At 48.9% G+C, this 24,263-nt stretch overlaps 1 protein-coding gene across 2 annotated transcripts; it reads left to right on the forward strand.

The window, feature by feature from the left end:
- TLR5 (toll like receptor 5) lies at window positions 1-24,263 on the forward strand. Of its 2 annotated transcripts, XM_057729326.1 has the most exons (4): window positions 1-54; window positions 9,651-9,805; window positions 15,689-15,888; window positions 19,699-24,263. In XM_057729326.1, exons 3-4 carry the CDS (start codon window positions 15,719-15,721, stop codon window positions 22,277-22,279), a joined length of 2,751 nt encoding a protein of 916 aa, XP_057585309.1. In that variant the 5' UTR covers window positions 1-54; window positions 9,651-9,805; window positions 15,689-15,718; the 3' UTR covers window positions 22,280-24,263. The 2 variants fall into 2 exon arrangements, with proteins under 2 accessions (XP_057585309.1, XP_057585308.1); XM_057729325.1 differs by lacking the exon at window positions 1-54 and having other exon boundaries at window positions 9,238-9,805.

Genomic DNA, 24,263 nt, shown 5'->3' on the forward strand with positions numbered 1-24,263 from the left:
GCGGCCGGGAGGAGAGAGCCGAGGCGCGCGCGGCGCGGGGAGCCTTCCCCGGAGGTGAGCGCCCTGCAGCGGACGAGGTCAGGCCAGGGCTGCTGTACCCCGGCAGCGACGGGGCGGGGACCCGGAGTCCCCGGGGGGGCGGGGACCGGGCCACCTTGGCCATCGGACACTTCTTCCCCTCCAGGGGCGTCCTGGGCTGTTTCCAACTCTTCCTGAGCCCTGGGAGCCCATTCCCTGGACTGCGCTCTCTGCTCCTGGCGGCCCCGGGGAGAGAGGGGGAAGGGGGAGGGGTGGGGACGTAGATACTTTGCCAGCAGGACTCAGGAAACCTTGGCTGTGAGGAAGTCACTTGCATCTCCACCTTGGAACAGTGTTATCAGACTTTCTCGTTTTCACTTTCATCCCCACCCTGGGAAGAGGCAGGTGGCTTCACTATGTTCCTTGGAGAAGGGAGGAGACAGCCACCTTCCGCAGGGCCATGGAAATCCCAGAAAGTTACTGAACCGCTCAACAGAAGGCCTTGAACCCCCGCCTCTCCATCCCCATAACACCAGGTAGAGCAGCCTGGTGAAGGCTGCTTTCAAGTAAATATTGTTGGCTTTTATGTTTAAAAAAAATTCTGCCTATGAAGATAAGAGCATAGTGGCAATGCTCCTGGAAAAATCACAATAGAAGGACATTTTTTAAGGGGTGAGGAAGGGTGTTAGTTGATTGTCTTGGGGGTGAGGGGTGCTGTCCCAGGACGTCTGCTGAGGCTGTGTTGGGTGGGAGTTGGGGGCAGGGGCTTTCCCTTGTGGTGGGTTAGCTATGTAGTCACCTAGTGTTTGGAACACCTATCCGGCACCGGGACCCACAAACAGGGAACTAACCCCAGTGTCCTTCAGATAGGCACTCTTGTTGAGCAATCACCCAATCAATACGATGCCCTGCTTGGCTGTCAGGTGCATCTGGGATGCGTGCTCTTCCACCAGTGCCTGGAAGAGGGCAACAGTGATTACAGGCTGATGCTGGAGAGCTGCCCTGAGGAGCAGCCAGGCCTTTGCCAAAGGTCTGTTGTTCGATCACTTTTCCCTGCGTTTACTCAGCCAGGCTGAGCATTGACAAATCTGTCCAAGATCTCCTGGACTCTCTGATTCACTTCACCCTTGTTCTTCTGGACAGAAGACAGAAGTGGTCAGCAACTTCCAGTGGTGCCAGGCACAGCCACTCAGAAAGGAAACCCTGGGGCAGGGCCCTGGGAGAAGGTCTGTGGTGTTCGATGCTGATCCCTGAGTTGTGGGATTGTGGGGATGTTCCAGGGGGTTCCCAGAGTTGGGGCTCGGGCCAAAGCTAGCAGCTGAGCGTGTATTTTAACAATCCCTATGACGACACCATGCATATCAGCCCGCCTGGTGCTTCCATCCTAAATGACATCACGGGATCATCCCCTCGGGTATTATAGCTCCGAGCAGAGCAAGTAACCTTTAGGTTCTGTTGACTGAATGGAGGGCCATCCCTTCCAGCTTTGAGGTTTGTTCCTGAGAAGGCAAGTCTTCCAAGGAAGTTGTGTCCCAGAGCCTTCTTTGCTGATTTCCCTGCATCTGGAAGTTTGGCATTGCTGAGCGTTGAAATCAAAATAGGCCTGTTTGTTTATTCGTGCTCCCAGACTCGGATAGCAAGAAAACACTGGGATGTACACTCACTGATTCCACATGTGTTTGTTTCCCTTTTTGTTTCGTGGAAAAGAATGCAGAGGACGTCCCTGGCAGTCCAGTGGTTAAGACACACGCTTCCAATGCAGTGGACATGGGTTCAATCCCTGGTCTTGCAACTAAGATCCCACATGCCGCACTGCCAAAAAATTAAAAATAAATAAATAAATAAATAAGGAATGCAGAAAGTACATCCAAATCTTCAGTCAGGTGTCCAGCTTCGGGAATTCCCAGTGCTGGTTTTGCAGCGCCCTCCCCCACATGGAGGCCACGACCTACAGTGTGCTCAGCTCTTTGGGACCAACTCAGGTTTGAGGCATTGTGCCTGCCCTTCAGAAGCTTCCAGGTTCAGGGGAGGAGAGGAAACCAGCACCTGCATAACAATTAAGTGAAATGATGTGGCATTGTCTACTGGTTCAAAGAAGACAGCACATGTGGGCTGGAGAAGGCAGAGAGGGCTTCGGGAGCTGCTTGGTCTTCAGCTGCCTTTATTATAGAAAGACCAGACAGACACCAGGCAAAGTAGAGGGAAAAAAGCCCAAGGATAATATGAAGCTCAGAATAAGCGGAGGCACTCGCTCCCACCTCCCTTCCCAGCTCCACCTCCTGCCACTGTCAAGTCCACTGCCACACTGACCTCCCATGGCACTCTGACCAGGCCTCTTCTGCTGTCTCTCTCTCCTTACACTTGCTCTCCTGTGCCCAGAATTCTCTCTGTTGGGGAATCCTCTGGTTTTTGTTTTTATTTCTTTTGGCCGTGCGGCATGTGGGATCTTAGTTCCCTGACCAGGGATCAAACCCTGGTCCTCTGCATTAGAAGTGCGGAGTCTTAACCACTGGACCTCCAGGGGAGTCCCGGGAATCCTCTGTTTTTTAGGAAGCATCTCAAATAGCACCTTCTCCAAGGAGGACTTCCCTGGCCAGCCCCTGCCCCAGTCTTCAGGCAGAGTTGGGGGGTTCCTCCTTTGCCCTCCAGTGCTCCTTGCCTGCACCTCCACTGAAGCTCGTACACGCTGTGCTGCCCAGCTGGGCTGAGGTGTTTTCTACCCCTCTACAGAGGCAGGGCTGTGTCTCGCTCATCTCACGGTCCTCTGAGCCAGCGTTGGTGTCTGGCACATAGCAGGCAGCATTTGGTAAATGATCCTTGATTGAAATTCAGCCAGATTTGGGCACTGCGAAGCACTCACCTAGTTGTGAGTTAAGCACTATTATTGGGAATTTAAAGATTGGATACCTTTGGCCGCAGAATTGGAGTTTAATGCAGCGGCAGTACTCAAAACCCTCAACGGCCCTCTGCCTCAGAACGGACTGTGATATCCTTCTTGATCTGGCCCCAGGGTGTCCTCTCCAGCCTCACCTGCCACCAGCTCCCACCGTGAACTCACACTTTGACCTCAGGAGCCAATCGGACCACAGCCTGGGCTCCCCTGTCCCTTGACTATGTTGTTTGACAGCCTCTGCAGGGAATTCCCACTGCTGTCCCGAGCTAACCCTTCCCCATCCACAGGGCTCAGTATCTGCATCCCCTGCAGGTAGAGGTCCCTCGGGCTGGGCTTGCTGGTCCTCCTCCGGGCCCGGCTGCCCTGCCAGTGCATCCTCTCACAGCATCACGCCCTCTTGTGGCTGGCCCCCTGCTCCTGACTGTTAGCTCCCTGGTCACTCGGACTGGGTTTATCCTTGATGAAGCCCCATCAGCTAACAGCCTTCCTGGGAGAGAGTGCCCAGTAAACGTGCATTGGATGGAAGGCTGAACCAGGATGATGAAAATGTAAAAGGAAGGACAACACTAGAGACATTTGAAAGGAAAAAAGTGGGATTTGGTGATGAATAATATAAAGGAGAAGGTTGGCTTATAACTTGCGAGGCAGGGGGAAATGGACTTACAGAGGTGTTGGGTCCCTGGCCCAGGGAGAGGTCCACTCACGTGCTTCTGAGCACCATGCAAACATGTTTCTGTTTTCTGGAGGATTTCCAAAATTCAAAATATTGCTAAGTCACTTTGGGGCATTATTACATCTGAAGTTATTGCAGGACGCCCAAGCAGGGATGTCCTTTAATCAGCAGAAATACGCACTTTGAATACAGGTCAGGTCAGGGTTAGAGACAGGTAGATGGTGGGAGAGCAGTGGGGAAGGTCCATCGTGTGAAAGCAAATATGATCACTGCAGGAAGAAGCAAAGCCGAGAACAAGGTTATGGGGAGAACGTACATGGACGGGGGGGTGGGGGTGGGGGGAGAGGAACTGGTGGAAAACAGAATGACAGAAAGAAAGAATAAAATCAGGGAAGCCAAGGGAAGAGATAGTTCAGGAAGAGATGGGTGGCCAAAGCTGTCTGTGCCAAAAAGAGCAGGGAGATTCAGATGAGAATAGATGAGAAGAAGGCGAACTTTGAGAGGAGCGCTCCCACCGGAAAGCCAGGTCTCATGGGGTCAAAAGAGGCTAGTTCTTGGGCAGTGGGAACACTGGGCGGAGTCTTCAGACCTAATATCTGAGGAATTTGGCCACAAAAGGATAGATTCTCTCTCAGCAGCAAGGGAGGAGTGGTCATCTCAAGAGAAGATAGTTTTGTTTGTTTTGTAAGAGATGTAACCACAGTTGCAGAAGGGAAGGAGCCCATTTACGCTAAGGAATAAGACTAACTTCCCCTCCTCACACTGATTGTATTTCATTTACCCTTCCTGCCCTCCCCCACAGTTGTCCCAGAAAACTCTCATTTGGGGTAATCTCCAAAGTCATGGTATTGCCAAATCCAACGACAGGAGGTTGCAACCTGGAAATAGTTGGTTCTCACTCCCCTGGCCCGTGGAAAGCTTGTCTTAAGTGCCCCAAACTTGACTTTGCTTCACAATGGTGCGGGCCAGATGTTTCCTCCTTGACTGTGCACAAATTCATGACACCAGCAATAACAGCAAACACAAAAACAACATTTACTCTGAGCCAGACACTGCTCTGAGTCCCCGGGAGGTGGGACAATAATATTGTTATTCTCATTTTTCTGATGACAAAAATGAGGCCCAAAGAGTCCACCCAATGACACAGTGGTGAGTGGAGAGTCAGGGTTCCAACTGGATGTGTCTGGCTTCAGGGTCCGTGTGCTCAAACCACCACACTAATTCAAGATGAGCAGCTCATGCTCTACTCTAAATGGATGTTCATGGTCCCAAGACTACTGCAGGATTCATAGTCCTGGCACTGCTGACAGCATGACTTATCCAAGGGCACCAAACCAGTTTATCTATCTATCTATCTATCTATCTATCTATCTATCTATCTATCTCTCTACCTAGCTATCTATCTATCCGTTGTAGGTTAGACTAGCTTTAATAATCAATAAATAATTTAATAGTCAACAAATAATCTACCACGTGCAAGACACTGCAAGGGAGCCAGAAATATGAGCTACATGTATCATCTCATTTAATCCTCATAACCACCCCATTTTGTAGACAGGACAACTGAGCCAGCATTTGAACTTGGCCCTAACGAAGGCAAGATTGAAAACCACTTTCAGCCCTGAGTTTCTGTGTTCTGAGGTTCCACCTCATCATGGTCCGAGACTTCCCTGGTTCTAGAGAGTTTCAAGGCTAACTTTATCTTCTTTCTCAACACACAAAACAAAAAGATTGCCAGTGTGAATCAGTAAGATGCTCAGATGTGCAAGAAACACTGCCTCTCCTTTTATTTTCTAGAGTTCAACTTAATATTAGTTTGCAGCCTTTGTCTCACCAGGCTGGCAAGAATAGAAACCACCCCAGGGTGGTGTCGTAATTTCCGGATCTTATGCAGTGCCGAGATCTCGGGGCAGATCTGAGGGAGATCCTGCTCATTAGTCTGGGGCACTCAGGTTCCCGCTGAGTGCACTCCTGACCCCACCTCCCTGGCTGTCTCTGCTGCTTCTGGACCACACGGCCAAACTCTGGGGACTTGCCAAAGTCCTGTCCTCCTGGGACCCCCAGACTTCTCTTCCTTTCCTGTTTCTTCCAAACCTCACCGCTTCACCCCAGCAACTTCACTCCTCTCAGGACCTGCTGGAAAAGCCTCTGTGCCCCGGACCTAAGTCCCTGTTTGAACAATGAAAACCAGAAGATCCTGCAAGCTACTTCTAGGTACAGTCCTGTTACATACCTGGCCCGGGGCAATGATGTCAGGAGACTGCTAGAGGGTGGAGGTGGGCAGAGGAAGGTGAAAGTACAAGGACAGGGAAAAGTTTTCTACTCTCAAACGATTATCTAGCCACAGAAGAAGTCCCCTCTGAGAGTAAATTCCTAGGTGGGAAACAGTTGCTGTTTGAGGCCAGGATTTATGTGGATCTATTTATCCATTTTACTGGTACATCAATACCATGATTTTCCATCGGTATTTTTCAAGAACATCTGTAACAGATTTGCAAATTTGCCAAGGGGAGGGAGGGACGGTGATTGTGTCCTGGTCTGTGATTGCTGTCATGTTACTCAGCAAGTCTCATTAGATGATTTTAGGGTTTACAGGCTATGAAAATGCTTCCAGTTCAAACTCGTCATCATACACATACAGAAACAGAACAAGGGAAGTTAAACTTGTCAAGGATGCCCAGGTGATGGCCAAAGGAGGGCTAGAACCAGGTTTCCCCTCTCCCAGCCCAGAGCTTTTGCCATGATCTCATGCATCTAGGAAGGAAACACCCACAGCACAGCACGGAGGAGACAAGTTTCTCCCTGACTCCACCCCCACTCAGACTAGAGCAGTCACCCTGGGCAGCCTGCCCAGGACAGATTCTAAACTCCACGAATCTCCCTGGGGTTCCTGGACATTGGGCACGTGACAGGCATGTGTGCTTCCAGCAGGGGCGTGTTTCCCAGCCCTGCTATCCTGCTCACAGTTCCTAGGGCACCACCAGTGACATCATCTTTCCTCCTCTGCACCAGGCAGGCACCTCTCCTCCTGGCCTGACTCCCTCCCTCTCCCTTCTCTCACCTCTCACCAGGGGGTGTCTCTGCAGAGCGGACCTGATTTTACCAGCCCAGGGAGGTTTCTCTTGATGCTTTTGTTAACTCAGCACAGACTGCAGATCCCTCCGAGGTCAGTTGTCAAGCGTTGTGTAATCTCTCTTCACATTTCCTTTCTCTGTGTCTAATGGGTCATAGGTTGATAAGGTTTCTCTTCCCCATGCCTCCCCACAACTGCTTCCAATTTACATCACAATCCAAATGATTTTTGCTGCTCTTAGCCGACTGTCTGTGTCATTACTTTCAGGGGATGCAACATCAGACTCCCCAGCTCTCCATCTGCTCAGTCTCCTGACCTTGCAGCTGCACATCTTTCCTGGCAATTTACTTTACCCCTGAACACGCGGGGTTTAGCTAAGCTGCATTCAGGGAGGCTTTCAGAGTCTCAGGTGTTAATTTTCTAATTGAGAATATTGGTGCTGCCTGAGCCTGAAGTCAGGTAGAAATGTTCAGTTCTTTACCCTAGGATTTTTAGATACATCACGCTAGTTTTTAATAAATGCTCGGATGGAATTATTTCTTTCAATCAGATGCTTTAAAACTGTGTGCAAAAGAGTTTATAATGAGCAGACAGAAGAGACGCCGTTTTGGTATCTGAACCATTTGGGTTTTTAACATCCTGTCTTTAGACTATCAGTGCCTCTGAATGGTGCCATTTTGTTTTGGTTGGGGGGACGACCACCTGAAGATATTAAAGTCAAGAGAGGAAGCTTTTGCATAATTTCCCATGGGTGCAGAAAAGAGAAATACCAGATCACCCCAGCATACTGAGAAATTCCATTTCCTTCTCTCACTGTTCCCCTTCAGTGGTTTCCAAAAGGAATACATTTCTGGTGAGGTGCAGTTGGATAAATGATGTCTGTCTACTTAAGCAAGCAAGAAATATTCGAGGATTACACATCAATAACTGGTCTCTCTGTCCAGAATCTGGAGTGTCCTCAGAAGCTGCTGTGGATGCTCCCTCAGGGAAGTAGAAACTTATTGTTGCGATTGCATAGATGATTAAGCTGGTGCTCAAAGGGGTTAAGTGCTTCCTCAAGGTCACGCATCCATTAAATTGTGGAGCTAGGATTTGAATCCAGCTACAAACTTAGTTGTCATTTTGACTTTTCCGCCCAAAATCAAAATTGTGTACAACAGATTCAGAGCCTCAAAAGGTGCATGGGGTGAGGGGTGGATAATTCCTTCTAAGGTGCATGCTAGGAAGAAAACACATCACAGTCCTGTTTTGAAATTCAGTCGTGATCTCCTCTGCCTGTGCTTTAGGAATGGCCAGCCTGCCAGGAGCGCCTGCGTGCTCTCTAAACGTAAACAAGCAATAGGACCTTCTCCGCGGGGCTCGATTCAGAGCCGCTGGCGGCCTCCACACCCCGCAGCCCACACTCTGCCGAGGCCCCTTGGTCTCCGCCCTTTGTGCGCCCCCTGCTGGTCTCCAGGAGTGGCGCCTGTCCTGGAGTCAGAGAAGTGGTACCCAAGCTCTCCTGTTTCCTTAGCTCCAAGTAAAAAACAGTGTGACCTGCTCAGCTGCCCTGCCTCAGAAGCCTCAAATAACCCTCCTCGAGCAACGGTGCTTCAGTCTTCAGGACTGAGAAGAACTGGGGGTGAATGTATGCCCTCCTTCTCAAAAGTGATCATGCAACATCCTGGTCGTCCTTCATTCCCAGGAGATGAGGCAGCCTGAGTAGTGAGCGGCGAAGCCCATAACAGCTCTCTTAAGTCCTTACTGCACACATCGTGGTCACTGACCAGCAGCCTCAGTGTTACCCAGAACTGCAGAATCTCAGGTCCTTTCCCAGACCCACTGAATCCGAATCTGTATTTCCGCAAGATCTCTGGATGATTCACAGGCAAATCATCCTTGAAGGCTCTGTATCTGTTTTGCAGTGTCCACAATTTTTATTTTCTTTAATAATTTTATTTATTTATTATTTATTTATTGGCTGCATTGGGTCTTTGTTGCTGCGTGCATGCGCGGGCTTTCTGTAGCTGTGAGATTCGGGGCTACTCTTCATTGCAGTGCGCAGTCTTCTTATTGCTGAGCAGAAGCTCTAGGCGCACAGGCTTCAGTAGTTGCGGTCTAGGTGGGCTCTAGAGTGCAGACTCAATAGTTGTGGCACACGGGCTTAGTTGCTCTGCAGCATGTGGGATCTTTCCGGATCAGGGCTCAAGCCTGTATTCCCCTGCATTGGCAGGCAGATTCTTAACCACTGTGCCTCCAGGGAAGCCCTGATTTTTTTTTTTTTTTTTTTTTTTGAAAATCAAAATGACAACTGTTTGCAGCTGGATTCAAATCCTAGCTCCACAATGGGATGGATATGTGACCTTAGGCACGTGCTTATCCTCTGAGCCACAGTTCAATAAAATGGTGAAAAGCACCCTATGTCATTCTTAACATTCAGGACCCCTCTCATCCTAAATCTGAGACCCAATAACTGCCCAGTGTCTCCTAGCTTAGCCATAGTTTACCTAGTCGTACTGCTTAGAAATGGCAAATTCTGATGGCAAACCTCGCTTTTTCCCTGGAAACCCACAAGCTCTCTGCTCACTGTGAACTAGATAGTGGGTTGTCTTCATCCTGTGTGTGGGTCCCCAGTAACCAAATGACCACAGAAATGTCATGAAAGGGCCATCTATGTCCAAGGGAGGCACTTCTCACCACCACCATGACAATAAAGATGGAGTGGATTATGAAACTGTGGCGTTCCCTCCCTGGAGTGACAAGGGAGAAAGCCCCCCATGACTGATTGGCCCAAGGCTGGGTGTGAGATTTCTCCAGGTCCCTTCAGCTCTGATATTCCACAGGCCTAAATTTACAAAAGGGTCTTGATCTTTTCCAGTCAAAATTCCACTTAATCAGAGACACACCTAAAGTTTTAAATTCCCCTGCAGAGAAAATCACTGTGTGGCATAGAAAACCACCTACATAATGGTTTCTGTTTCTCCCTCCTAATTAACTTCCCTTTTCTCCCTTAGGAAGACAAAAGCCCTTTCTCCTGATTCACCGGAAAAACTCTTACCACCATCATCCCTGTGAGGAGGTTCCCATAGTCTCAGGAACTGAAGCCTTTAGACAATCAGGGACCCCTAGAATAAGAACATACTAGAAGCCCCTTGTGTTAGGACTGGAGGTAAGTACTCCTGACGAAATCACTCCCCTTCCAAGTATTAATGGGGAACATATCACCGGGTGCTTCAGTTGTGCCGTGTGCCTCAGGCATATTGCATGAGCAAAACTGGGTCCTTGTTCTCAGGAGATGGACAGTCTGGAAGACACCAGATGTGATGAAAATGCCCTCATGAAAACGTACACAGAACAAGGGAGGGAGATAAAGTGCCTGTAGGAATATGAGAACCATTTCACGGAAGAGTTGGCCTCTGGGGTAGCCTGTGGGGGAGAGTTGGAGTTGGGTAAGCAGATGAGAGGGGAGCAAGCATCCCAAGCCCAGCATAAGCAGAGAAATTGGATGGAGACTACGCTGGGAGAAGGTGAGTTATCCCTGGAGCCCAGGCAAGACTAGAGAAGCCGGAAGGTAGGTTGGCTGGAGTTTCCCCCTCTGTCCAGTGAGAGAGTTCAGGTGCTAAGGGACCCCTTTAACCAGCCATTCCAGGAATAGATTACAGTCGCAGTGGAGTCTTATGCCCTGAAGAGTTGGGCCATTGTGGGCAGAAGGAGCCAGTGAAGGTTTCTGGTCAGAGCCGTGCTCTACAAGCCCCTCACGTGGCTGAGTGAGAGATGCAGGTGTCGGGGTAAGACTTGCTGTGGGTGATCAGATGGTGAGGGGCGGGGGGGCCACGGTCACTGCAGTGGTCTGGACAGGAGGCAGGGGCTGTGGAGCACAGCAGCGGCAGCACAAACAGCTGGAAGTGAGGGGAATCGATGCTGGTGGTGGTGTCCTGAGATGAACCTCACAGAATCGGCCACCATCTACACTGATGTACTTGAGGCTTCTTCCAGTGGAGGTTTAAGGAAGCTGGTCTGACCTGACCCACCTAGAGTTTAAGGACATACGCACTGAAAGTGGAAATAAGGTTCCACAACCAAAAATAAATATGGCAGAGTGTTTGATCCGTTAGAAAGTCTACAGCCCCAAAGGCTCTGAATTTGGAGGAAATGCTACAGATGCCCGAGAGGATATTTCAAGGGATGTCCAGATGAGGAAGAAGAAGGAAGGGGCAAGCTCCCTCTCAGAAGCTGATGGAATCTTAAGCACAGATAACCACTCCCAGGTAGGAGGCAAGAGAGCTAGTGAGATGGGGCTGCTCTGAAGAGCCCCAAGCTTCCCCCCACCCTCAGGACCAGCCCATCCGAGGGACCCAGAGCGCAGACAAGCCCTGAGCATCCCAGCAGCTGGCCCTGCGGACCATGAAGAGGGAGGAGGACCCAGAGGCAGGATGTGGCAATTTCATTCATTCAGCGGATATTTACAAAATAAACTACAAACCAGTGAGCTTGACAGCAGTTGTGGACAAATTCCTAGAAGAGATCTGGTTCCGAGGAAAGGAACTCCGGCGGGTCAGCGTAGGTTCTGGAACAGCAAGTTGTATCACACGCAGCTCACTTCCATCCTGACAGGGTTACCAGCTTCCAGCAGCCCTGGGACCTCTGCAAGGCATCTGACTGAGTTTCCACCCCCACAACACATGAACGGGGAGTTTCTCGCTGGGGTAGGCTTACTAGACAAGCTTTGTATCGAGGCATCCTGCACACAGAGAGATGCAAAGAGACCCTAACGAGACCACCGGGCACCAGCAAGTCAGTAAACCATTCTCCTGAGGTCGCATCAGCGCACTGAGACCCAACGCGCTGATCGCCTGCTTCCTCTTTGGAGAGCAGCCGTCAGTTGTCAGGCTCTGCCCTGCTGTGTTAATCTGTGATGCTCACGGAAGCTGCTGCTGACTGTCTCCACTCAGACGTGTGATGGGTCTGAGGACGGACTGCCAGGTCCTGGCCGTGGAATACCTTTTGCACCTCGGTGTGCACAAGCGAGCCTCCCTCTCTGGCCACACCAGCCTTAGCATGAGCTGCCTGAGCCCTGTGACACACTGTGGACCCCAGAGCCCAGCTCCCAGTGGCTCCGCAGGGCATTACCCCCGGGACGGGCCGTGAGCCCTCCTGTGGGCCTTGCTGTGGGACACAGGGAGTCACCAGATGGCTGCAGCACACGCCAGGTCAAGAGCCAAGTCTTCCTTTTCTCCTAAAAATAGGAAGCAAGGTCAACGGCTTCTGAGAGGGCCGAGGTCAGGTGGGATGGGTGAGGGAGACTGGTGAAGGCATGGAATCCCTCCAGAGGGGTAGGAGAGAGGGTGACAGCACAATTGGATTCTGTGCATTTGTGTGGGCACCCATGCGGTTTTTCCTGACAGAGCTATAGCCACCTGGTGTAGGCGCTGCAGAGGGCAGGCGGCTGGTGTAGACAGATGCAATAGAAGAGCAAGGAGACGTCCGAGCTGAAGGTGCTGCAAGAGGGTTTGAAGAGAAGGTCCTTGGGGTCTAGAATGATGGGGTGGTATAAAGAGGCAGACGCATTTAAAGGTCATGGAAGGTTCTAGGGGAATTACAAGGCCACCAGAGAGTCAGTGTAGTGAAGGAAGGGCCCAGGAGACCTGGAAGGGGAAGGTTGTGCTGAGAGAGTGGGAGAGAACTCAGCATTTCAAAGGGGCCATCTCGGGAAGGCGTGATTATGGGGGAAGGTGGACCTTCACATGGAGCTGAAGGGGGCGAGGGGCTGAGAGGCTCACCTTTCCTGGGGAGCCAGGGCCCATGCCCCTTGTGACCGAGAGGACGTGACCACAAGAGCAGCAGACGATGACCAAGAGGCGGGCTACAGCAGTACCCCCTCACTGACCCACTGGTGCAGCCACACCAGAGGCACTAGGCTTAGAGGGTAGACAGAGCTGTGTGGTCTTAAGGAAGTTACTTAACTTCTCTGGGCCTTAGTTTTCTCACGTGTATAATGGGGAAACAATAATACTTCCCGAAGCCTGGGAGGATGAGGGAAGGGAGGAAGCTCAGAGCTCTGTGAGGACACGCATGTGGGTGAAGATGCCCACTCTATGGTATTGTAATTGTTAGGATGTATTTCTTTCCTTCCTCCAGACTCGAGCCCAGTGGTTCTTAGATGTGATCTCAGAATCACCCAGAGGGCTTGATAAAAGAGCCTGCCAGACCCCAGCTCTAGAGCTTCTGATTCAGGAGGGCTGGGGTGGAGCCCCAGGTGGTGCTGAGGCTGCAGGTCCGGGGACATCACCTGGAGCATCCCTGCGCTAGAGTCTCTGCAGACCACGAGACCCTTGCAGGCAGGGACTCCCCAGCATCTGGCAATGAACGGCACAGAGTGGGAGGCTCAGCCTGGGAAGAGTTACTGTAGGACAAGTGCAGATTCTCGGTACCATAACTGGTCACCACAAGAGGAGGAGGTGTTGAATGAAAAAGAAGTCACCCAGAAGAGCCTCAAAGTCATGGTGGTTTGTGAAGGAAACTGGACTTGTTATCTGGGGAACAAACTCTGAGGTTCAAGGCACTTCAGTCACCCATGTGCTTTACTGGAACTGTTTTGTCAGAGACGGAATGCCAGGCTGGAAGGACCATGGCTCTGGAGACACTGCAGCCTTCAGAGTGCTCGTTTGCTGGCTTGTCCCTGTGGGATGCTGTCTTCTGCATCTGGAGAATGCGTTTGCCTTGGGAGGGTCACCGTGTCCACCGGCCTTGAGCCTTTTTTCAAGGCTGACTTTGAACGTATTCACATGTGGACTCAGTCCAGGATTTTTATTGCTATGTGAACCTTGGAGAAACCCTCCCCAGCACCGATTTGGAATTGAATGAACTGTTTTGCTCAGACAGCAAAACACTTGGTCCTCCATGCCCAGTGCTCAGGCCGCCTGCCAGATGTGGGCCACCACCTGCCAGGAGAAATGTTCTCCCTCCAGCCTCGCGGCCAAGCTCAGAATCTCAGGTCCTGCCAAAGAGCCCATTAAGACTGTTATTTGTTAAGGATCAAGCATTTAAATTAGCACAGGAGCAGCCCCGGCCCTAGCCTAACCGTGGTACCTGGGGAGCAGAGGCGCCCCTGAGCACAGGTGTCCCCGTTGCCTGTGGAGACACCACAGCCCGGCCCGTAACTCACCCAAGCTGAGGCCAGAGGCTCTGCTGAGCAGGCAATTAAGTCAAGAAAGGGAACCCGCTCCTCTGACGGCTGGGATTAAAACCAAATGAATTCAGCTCAAAGGAAAGGGCTGCCCACCCTGCTCGCTCTGGGCTCATTACCTTAATTAACAGTGTTTAGCAGGAGTATTGAGGCCTGCGGTGACTGTGCTGTTCCTCTTACCCCCCAGAGCCCTAGACACAGGTTAGCCTCAGTAATCAAAACCCAATTCTCATCCGCCCTCCGAATTTCTTACCAGCCCTCTTCCTCTGAGAGAATCGTGGGGTTTCTGAGTTGGAAGGGATCCTTTAGACCAGGGTCTCTCAAAGCATGGCCTGAGGACCACTCGCTTCAAAGTACCTGGGCGATCAAATGCACTTCCCTGGCTCCACCTGACCTACTGAACTGAATTTCTGGGAGTCAGGCTCGGGTAGCCATGTTCTTGGTTTTTTCTCTTTAATTTTGTTTTCTGATTGTGGTAAAATATACATGACATAAAACTCACTGTGTTAATCGTTTTGTGTCCAGTTTAGTGGCATTAAAGGCATTCACATTGTTGTGTTACCCTCGCCATCATCTATCTTCAGAAATTTCTCATCATCCCAAACAGATGCTCTGAACCTACAAAACCATAACTCCCCATCCTTCCTCCTCCAGCCCTGGCAACCTTTATTCCACTTTCTGTCTCTCCGAATTTGGCTACTCTAAGTACCTCGTATAAATGGAATCACACAGACTATGTCCTTTCGTGACTGGCTTCTTTCACGTAGCATGTCTTTAAGGTTCATGTATGTTGACGCATGTGCCAGGATTTCCTTCCTTTTTAAGGCTTTATAGTATTCCACAGTATGAATGTACCACGTTTCATCAAGTCATCGGTCAGTGGACATTGGGATTATTTCTACCTGTTGGCTATTGCGAATAATGCCGCTATGAATGTGGTGTACAAATATCTGTTTGAGTTCCTGCTTTCAATTCGTTGGGGTGTATATATGCCCAGAAGTGTCATTGCAGGGTCCTGTGGTAGTTCTATGTCTAATTTGTTGAGTCGGTAGAATTTTAAAGCACCCTGTGTGTGTTTCCAAGGTACAGTCAGAATTGAAGCCATGTGAGCCGACCTTCTGAAACTGAAATCACCTGGAGAGATTTCACAACTTGGGATGCCATAGCCACACCCCAGACCAATGAAATCACCTCTCAGATGGGACCCAGTACCTATATAATTTTTAAAGTTCCCCAGTGATTCCAATGTACGGCCAAGTTAGAGAACCATTGGTTTATACCAGGGATTCTAAAATTTGAGTATGTACAAAATTCATATACTTGTTAAGAGTGCAGATCCCTTAGGCCCACCCCTGAGAGTCTCATTTAACGGGTCTACAGGAAGCCTGGGCTTCAGCATGCTTGAGGCTCCCCGGGTGGTCCTAACATGTCACCAGGGTTGAGGACATCTCCTCTGGTTCAGTCTCTCATTGAAACAGGAACAGGCTGAGGCTGCTGGAGGTGACACTCTCCTCCCAAGTCTCTGAGCCCTTTGGGACCTGAGTCTGCAGTGATCCCCAGGGCTGATTCCCAAGCCAGTCCCGTGAGTCTTCCAAACTCTATCACACAGGCACACAGGGTGGACTCATATATAGAACCTCCTTTTTTTCTACGCTTAATTTGAACTGTTAGCCTTGAATGACAGCACAGTCAGTCCCACTATAATGCTTGTTGTGAAATAATGAATCTGTTCCAACACGACTGACATATTAAGGAACAATATTGATATATTAGGGAAGATTATTGATATGTTAGGGAACAACATTAAACATTAGTGAACATGAAATGTGCATTTGCTTATGTGCCATTTCTTACGTTTAAATGGAGAAAACTGTATCCAGCTGAGCAGACCTGTACATGACGAGGGAAAAGACCTCAGAAACCTGCCAACGACCTCCGTGCTCCGCGTGTGCTTTGAGCCAACACCCATCCCCAGCTGGTGTACGACTTCCCCTGATACCAAATAACCCCCTCCATCCAGCGCCTCACAGCAGCTCCCGCGCGGCAACCCTCAGGCCTTTTTCAAGGTAAAGGGATATTTATTGCAGTGTGTATGTGTTTCTTAACTGTGTAACCATTTTTATTAGGCTTTTTAGGTGCCACTGACGAAGGGTTTGAGTGCTATATGCTGCCCTCTTTTTTTCCCAGAAGCCCTGTGGTTTTATTGTGTGATTTTGCGTAGCTGAGTGATGTTTAGGAAGGAATGCATATGTCGCCTGATGGCAGAGCTAACTGTGAGTATATATGGCTTCTCACCATCTTTTTAACAGTGGTTGAGGAGCGCATTGCCGGGTTCCTCTCTCTACAGGCTGCCTCCGAGTACTCCCTCCAGACACCACTAGATGGCGCCCTCCTCTGCGGGGTCGGAAGCTGCTGTCCGCAACCTGCGCTTTAGAAAGCAGCAAGTGGCCCTGGCCGGCACAGGCTCCATCGGGGCCCTGCTCCACACACTCTCACCCCTCTCGCTCCCTCTGGCTTCATCCCATTCAGGGCTTGGGGTTTTAGGTCACTTGGTCTTCTCTCTTGGGTTCCCCACATCCACACCGGCTGCCCACCTGCTCTGTCTCACTGCCTACCTTCCCTCTCGGACACTCATCTTTCCGAGGTTTGGTCAGGTCTGAAACAACATCATCGCCTGGTCCTCATCTTTAAATTAGACTTTCGCTGAATCAGTGCTCATTCATTTACTCCAGTCTGCCTTGGCTTCTGGCTGCTCATCCCAGGACACCCCTGCATGGCTGATCCCTCCTCCCAGCTTCTGTCTTCACCAATGACCACCCCAGACTCCTGTCAGCTCACCAGCTCACCTGGCTCCCCTGCTCACCCGTTTTGGCAGCTGACCCACAAAAGTCTGCTTCAGAGATGAAGATGTAGCTATTTCACACCTTGCTGTATTTCATAAGAAAATAGGTCGGCACGAGATCTTTGTAATATGACATAAGCCCAAAAAGTTTTCTTTAAAATCTGTTCGTTCAGCTGGCCTTATCTACCTTACTGTTTAATTTTAGCTTCCCTATCATGGACTTGAAAATTCAGTATATTGAATATATATCGTCTGGAGCTTTTTTTTTTCACCAGTTGTTACTACAAATTCAAGGTCAAGCCGCCCAGTACAGTGTAGGTGTTTGGAGGCCAGCCCTGAGTGGTCTGTAAAAAGACAGAACTGAAACTAGACCTCTCAACTCTGTAATTCTGAACTAGTGTTCTCACTCCCATGTCTCTGCAGGGATTTTCCTGTCAGGTTACATAAGAGGAGAATTCATTCTGATGTTTGGATAAAACAACAGCTGCAAAACTGTCAGCAGCTTGGGGGCCATGCTAGTTCTTTCCTGCAAATATCAGTTCAATATCAGAACACATTTATCTTGCAGTCACTTAAAATCCTCATTTGTGAAATCAAAGTCTATTCTCTTTTCTTCTAGAACAGAGGCTGGCAAACTATGGTATTTGGACTGCAAAGCCTAAATTTACCATCTTGCCCTTTACAGAAGAAGTTTTCCAAGCCCCGTTCTAGAACATAAAACGTGGTGGTTGTTATATGTAAACTAAGGGTTCTCATCATGAGATTGAAAGGGGTAGCTTTCAGGAGGTCAGTGAACCCTCTGAAATTGGGTGCAAATTTTGATTTATGATGCAAATGTGCATTTTTGGAGAGCAAAAGGGCAGGCTTGGTCTATTGTGTTCACCAGTGTATCTCCTCTTCCTAAAACAATGTGAGACACATAGACACTCAGCAAATATTAATTGAATAAGTTATTGAGGAGGACGATGCTGAAGAGACAGGCAAGCACCAGATGAAGTCTTTGCAGGATTTTATTCCCAGAGCAGTGGGAGGAGAGGGAAGGGTTCTGTGCAGAGAGGCGTGGTATCACCTGGGTTATATTTCTAAAAGAACACCCTGGCTGCTATTTGGCAAATGGAGAGTAAGACCAGAAATAAGAGAGACCAGTGAGAAGTCTCAATTCTAGCCCCGTTAAGAAACGTGGCTTGAACGGAGTAGACATGGGAGGTGAAACTGACAGGACTTGCTGATGTGGCAGTGACATTTCAGGGAACAAGGATGACTCTGCTGTTGTTACCCTGAGCCTCTGGGTGGAAATGGTGGAGAAATTAAGAGCCATGATAAACCTTCTCACTGAGTTTTTTCTACTAATTATAAAATGCCTGGATGTTGGGTTATTTTTTTTAATTTATTTATTTTATTTATTTATTGGCTGTGTTGGGTCTTCGTTGCTGCACACGGGCTTTCTGTAGTTGCTGCGAGCAGGGGCTACTCTTCATTGTGGTGCACAGGCTCCTCATTGTAGTGGCTTCTCTTGCTGTGGAGCATGGGCCCTAGGCACGTGGGCTTCAATCATTGTGGCTCATGGGCTCAATAGTTGTGGCTCACGGACTCTAGAGCACAGGCTCAATAGTTGTGGCAAACGTGCTTAGTTGTTCCATGGCATGTGGAATCTTCCCAGAGCAGGGCTTGAACCCGTGTCCCCTGCATTGGCAGGCGGATTCTTAACCACTGTGCCACCTAGGAAGTCCTGCTGGTTTCTTTTTGATAGTAGGTTACAGTTAATTTCTACCAACAGGAAATTGTTTAATTTCAAATATGAAATGGCAATGTTGTATCTCACCTGACAGTATACCTCCGTATACCATGCCGCCCTTCTCTTAATGTGTAAATGCCTGCTTTAGATACTTTGGGTCAACTCAGGAGTCAATGTCTACTTCTGATTTGTGGTAAATCGTGTGTCACAGCCTTAAAGCTGCTATGGAAACCCCACCACAGATCAGCCCCAACACAGTGAACCGTCTTCAGGGCCAGTGCCCCCCCAGCGCCATGACGCTTCACACTGTCTACCCTGATATTGAAACTGTGCCGGTGATGCTTTTATAAATCAGTGCCCTCTTCCTATTTCTGTCTTTTCTTTCCCCCTCATTCTCATGCCCTCTGAGCCATGTAGCTCTTTCCTTACCTTCCAACAGAAGCCTTCAGATATTACACACAGAGCAAGTTCAATACTTCGCAGGGGCCGAGGTGGACGTGCCGTGCAGCTGGGTAGAGGCGAAGCTCTCTGAGGGGCGGGCCCTCGCAGCACCCAGCACAGTACTGGGAATATAACCAGACACACTCATTCAGTACCTTTTGCTGCTGTGTGTGTGAAGCAAATACTCAGCCCAGAGAGTGAATTCACCTATTGGGCTTAGGCAAGGAGACTGGTTTTTGTTTAGTTGTACACTCACAGGGTCACACAAATGCCAGGTGTGCAATAGGTGCTTAATACATTTTTATTAAACTGATGACCTCTGATTCTTTGGGAAAATGATGTACCCAATTTTTATATGATGAGCTGTACTGTGTAGGGAGTAAGGATGGATGAATGGAGATGACCTAGTATTCTCGTCCGGTTAGAAGGGGAAGAAAATCAGTGGATGTATTTTCCACTCTTCAGCTGATCCTGCCTTGGGCTAGGAATGGGGTCCCTGGCTGAGATGAAGTTGAAATGTATCTCCTCCTGCTGTTTTCTCCAACTTCCATCAGCAGATCTTGAATGAATGAAGGCACAAACTTGTAAGTGAATGCAGAGTTATCATAAAGGTTAAATTAAATATTTATAAAGTACTTAGAACCATACATACTATGTAGAAAATGCAACATAAATGATAGAGTTAGAAAGCTCTGTCTACAGCAGACAGTATCTGCCAACAGCCAAGGCCATGGACCCAGGGAAACAAAGGGTCTAAGGAACAGCCACATCACAGAGGAATCCCCCAAGCCCTGAGCACCCGTGCGCAATGCCTTGAGCTAAGATCCCTGTGTTTTCACTCTCCCTTCTTCTCCATAGGATCATGGGAGACCATCTTGACCTTCTCTTAGGAATGGTGCTCATGGCTAGTCCTGCACTTGGAATTTCTTCCTGCTTCTTCGATGGTCAGAGGGCCTTATATCGTTTCTGCAACCTCACCCAAGTCCCCCAGGTTCCCAACACCACCAAGAACCTCCTGCTTAGCTTCAACTATATCAGGATGGTCACAACAGCATCATTCCCCTTCCTGGAGCAACTGCAGCTGCTGGAGCTTGGGACTCAGTTTACCCCCTTGACCATTGACAAAGAAGCCTTCCGAAATCTGCCCAATCTCAGAATCTTGGACCTTGGCCAAAGTCAGATAGACTTCTTGCATCCAGATGCTTTTCAGGAACTGCCCCATCTCTCTGAACTTCGACTCTTTTACTGTGGTCTCTCCGATGCTATATTAAAAGATGGTTATTTCAGAAATTTGGGGTCTTTGACTCGCCTGGACCTATCCAAAAATCAGATTCAGAGTCTTTACCTTCATCCTTCATTCTGGGAATTGAATTCCTTGAAATCCATTGATCTCTCCCTCAACCAAATACCGATTGTATGTGAGCAGGAGCTCAAACCTCTCCAAGGGAAAACACTCTCCTTGTTAAGCCTTGCTGATAATACCCTGTACAGCAGGATCTCCATGGACTGGGGGAAGTGTCTGAACCCATTCAGAAACATGGTCCTGGAAACCCTAGACGTTTCTGGCAATGGCTGGACAGTGGACATCACAAGAAACTTCAGCAATGCCATCAATGGAAGCCAGATTTTCTCTTTGGTTCTTACCCATCACATTATGGGTTCTTCATTTGGCTTCACCAATTTGAAAGATCCTGACCAGCACACTTTTGCCGGCCTGGCCAGAAGCTCAGTGATACAGCTGGACCTCTCACATGGGTTTATCTTCTCCTTGAACTTCCGACTCTTTGAGACGCTCGAGGAGTTGAAGGTTCTGAACCTTGCCTACAACAAGATAAACAATATTCAAGACCAAGCATTTTATGGACTCGACAACCTCCAAGTTCTCAATTTATCATATAACCTTCTAGGGGAATTGTATAATTCTAATTTCTATGGACTACCTAAGGTAGCCTATATCGATCTGCAGAAGAATCACATCGGGATCATTCAGGACCAAACATTCAGATCCCTGAAAAAATTGGATACCTTGGATCTCCGGGACAATGCTCTTAAAACTATTTCTTTTCTTCCAAGCATATCTACTATCTTCTTGGGTGGCAATAAACTGGTCACTTTGCCAAACATCCCACTTACTGCTAACTTCATCCACTTATCAGAGAATAGGCTAGAAAATCTGGATAATCTCTACTTCCTTCTCCGGGTACGTCACCTCCAGATTCTCATTTTAAATGAAAATCGCTTTTCCTCTTGTAACCAAGACCATGCCCCTTCGGAGAATCTCAGCTTAGAACAGCTTTTCCTTAGAGAAAATATGTTACAGCTCGCCTGGGAAGCCGGGTTCTGTTGGAATGTTTTTAAGGGGCTTTCCCATCTCCGAGTCCTGTATTTGGATAAAAACTACCTGAATTTCCTTCCACCAGGAGTATTTCATTATCTGACTGCACTGAGGGGACTCAGCCTCAGGGACAACAGGCTGACCGTTCTTTCTCCTAGCGACCTACCTGCTAATTTAGAGGTCCTGGATGTATCCAGAAACCAGCTCCTCTCTCCTGATCCTGATTTATTTGCGTCGCTGAGTGCCGTGGACCTAACTCATAACAAGTTCATCTGCGAGTGTGAACTTAGCACTTTTATCAGTTGGCTCAATCAAACCAACGTCACAATATTTGGGTCTCCAGCAGACATATACTGCATGTACCCGAGCTCGATGGCTGGGGCTTCCCTCTACTCTCTTTCCACAGAAGGTTGTGATGAAGAGGAAGTTTTAAAGTCCCTAAAGTTTTCCCTTTACATCTTCTTCACTGTCACTTTGACTGTGTTCCTTGTGGCCATTCTCATCATTACGAAGTTCCGGGGGTTTTGTTTCATCTGTTATAAGAAAGCCCAGAGACGGCTGTTCAGGGGCCCCAGCAACGAAAGAGAATCAGATACGTACAAATATGATGCCTATTTGTGCTTCAGTAACAAAGACTTTGAATGGGTGCAGAATGCTTTGCTCAAACACCTGGACACCCAGTACAGCGACCAAAACAGATTTAATCTGTGCTTTGAAGAAAGAGACTTTGTGCCTGGGGAAAACCACATCGCCAACATCCAGGATGCCGTGTGGAGCAGCAGAAAGATTATCTGTCTCGTGAGCAGACACTTCCTTAGAGATGGGTGGTGCCTCGAAGCCTTCAGTTATGCACAGAGCAGGTGCTTAGCTGACCTCAATAGCGCCCTCATCATGGTCGTGGTGGGGTCCCTGTCCCAGTACCAGCTGATGAAGCATCAGTCCATCAGAGGATTCGTCCAGAAACAGCAGTACTTGAGGTGGCCTGAGGATCTCCAGGATGTTGGCTGGTTTCTCAATAAACTGTCTCAACGCATTCTAAAGAAAGAAAAGGAAAGGAAGAAAGACAATGACATTCAGTTGCAAAGTGTAACCACCATCTCCTAGTCAGAGGAGCACTTTTCCACTTATCTGAAGCCACAAGTAACTCTTCACCTTTTATTTTCACTAAGTTACCATTTGGGGGTCCTTTATGGAGTTGTTGTTTTCCTACAGTGAAGACCACATAAATCTCTTGATTTTCATTGCAACCTGACGTTTTGTCTCACTGACCTCCAAATGGAAAGTAATAGATCTGGAAAATTGCAGCTGGTTCCTGCTCTACATTGATTTCCTTTCAGATCCAGTAACTCTGTTCTCTCCTGTTGCATGGATGACAGGATATATCCTGGTCGTGGGAACGGCACATTGGGAGAAGTTACAGGTGGCTGACACCCTTTCTCCAGCGTTCAGTCCCGGAAGGGGTTGGACAATGATTCTGAAGGCTCTGTGCCCAGCAGAACAACACTAAGTAGAAAACAAGCAGAAAAAGAGGCGTTTCCTGCTATTTCTATGGGAACAATGCCATTGCTCCCCACAGGTCATGCCCAGTCTCAGGGATAAGAGGTGGCCCCAGAGAAGCTGGGATGAGAATAACTAGATCTCTTAGGGCCATATTGCTCCCCTTCTTCTTACCTTTTGGGTCTAACCCTAGTGGGCTATGAACATCCTTTTTGGCTGCGACGTTTATTTCGGACTGGCTTTCAAGAACCTCCGTGAGTTAGCACCAAACTATTTCAGCTTTATTTCCCCCCATATCTCATTTATCAACCACTCAGAGTGTTGCAGAAAGAACTTGGACTTGGACCCAGAACCTGGTTTGAGTTTGGATTCTGCTGCTCATGAGCTGTGTGACCTTGAGCACGCTGCACACCCTCTCTGGGCCTGTTTTCTCGTCTGCAGGCATGATCATCTCTACCTCACAGAGTTGCCATGAAAGTTAAATCGACCAGGAATGTCAGGGCATCTCAGATCTTATCCTTAGCTCCCCTAATGGCCATGAGAGGGTACCCACACCGTGGGGCCTTCTGGAGGCAGTCGTATTTTTTTATCTTGAAATCTATAGGTATTCTGTATTTTTCCATGTTTATTTTAATATAAAGATGTCTTTCTGCAAAAGCATTAAGAAAATTTAAACCAAGGAAGGTGTGCCAAAGTTACCCCCAGTTTCCCAAACAGCCTCCTCCAAATCCAACCCAGCTTGGCACTCAGTACTTCACACATCACTCACTTCCTCTCACTGTGCCCGCCCCTAATCCTAACCCCAACACACACACACACACACTTGCACACACACGTGCACACACACACTAGCTGTTGTCATCCCAACTTCTTGGGGCCCCTCTGATCCATGAGACTGAGCTTGTCCTGCTCCCATGGTTCTTTATTCTTCGACCACTGCTTGCACCCATTAGCATTGCTCTTATGCACACCATCACCCCCAAGCTGCCCTTTCCTTCTGGAATGTTCTCCCATCACTGCAATCCATCCTACATGTTCTTCAAAATCCAGCCCACCAAGCCTCCTTGGATGCCTCCAACCCAAACCCTGTCTGCCTTTTGTGCAAACTCTTAGCGCTGTATCCGTTCTTTTAAAACAAGCCCTTCCTGCTTCCTGCTTCCTCTGAGAGTTGTGAGCCTGTCTGGCCACTCACCCCTCTGGACTATAAGCTTCATGAGGAAAGATCCTTTCTTCCACGTCCCACCCTCGCTGGCCGTGACAGATCACATATGGTTTCCAGGCCACATGAGACTTTCCCACCTACACCTGTCCATGCTTCTTCCTCCCCCTAGAATTCCTTCTCCCGATACCCACCCCCGCCCCACATCTGCCTGGTGAATTTCCTAGCACCACTGATCATTCCTTGTAACCCCACAGATTTCTGTCGCTGATACATAACTTTGTGTTGTGCCAATGTGTGTATGGACATGCAGAGGCTATCTAGACTGTGACCCCTGATGGCAGGGACCTCGTCTTGTCATCTTTGCATCCTGAACCCAGGATGCTGCCTGGCCCATAGTATGTGCTTAATAAATGCCTGGTGAATGGATGA

This window comes from Hippopotamus amphibius, chromosome 3 (assembly GCF_030028045.1).
Source record: "Hippopotamus amphibius kiboko isolate mHipAmp2 chromosome 3, mHipAmp2.hap2, whole genome shotgun sequence".
NCBI classification, from domain to species: domain Eukaryota; kingdom Metazoa; phylum Chordata; class Mammalia; order Artiodactyla; family Hippopotamidae; genus Hippopotamus; species Hippopotamus amphibius.

Excerpts from the sequence above, each read along its gene's own strand:
- TLR5 (XM_057729326.1), top strand. The coding sequence starts at position 15,719 with ATGACGAGGGAAAAGACCTCAGAAACCTGCCAACGACCTCCGTGCTCC. Across the intron at positions 15,889-19,698 it reads ACCCTCAGGCCTTTTTCAAG|GATCATGGGAGACCATCTTG; the intron begins GTAAAGGGATAT and ends TCTTCTCCATAG.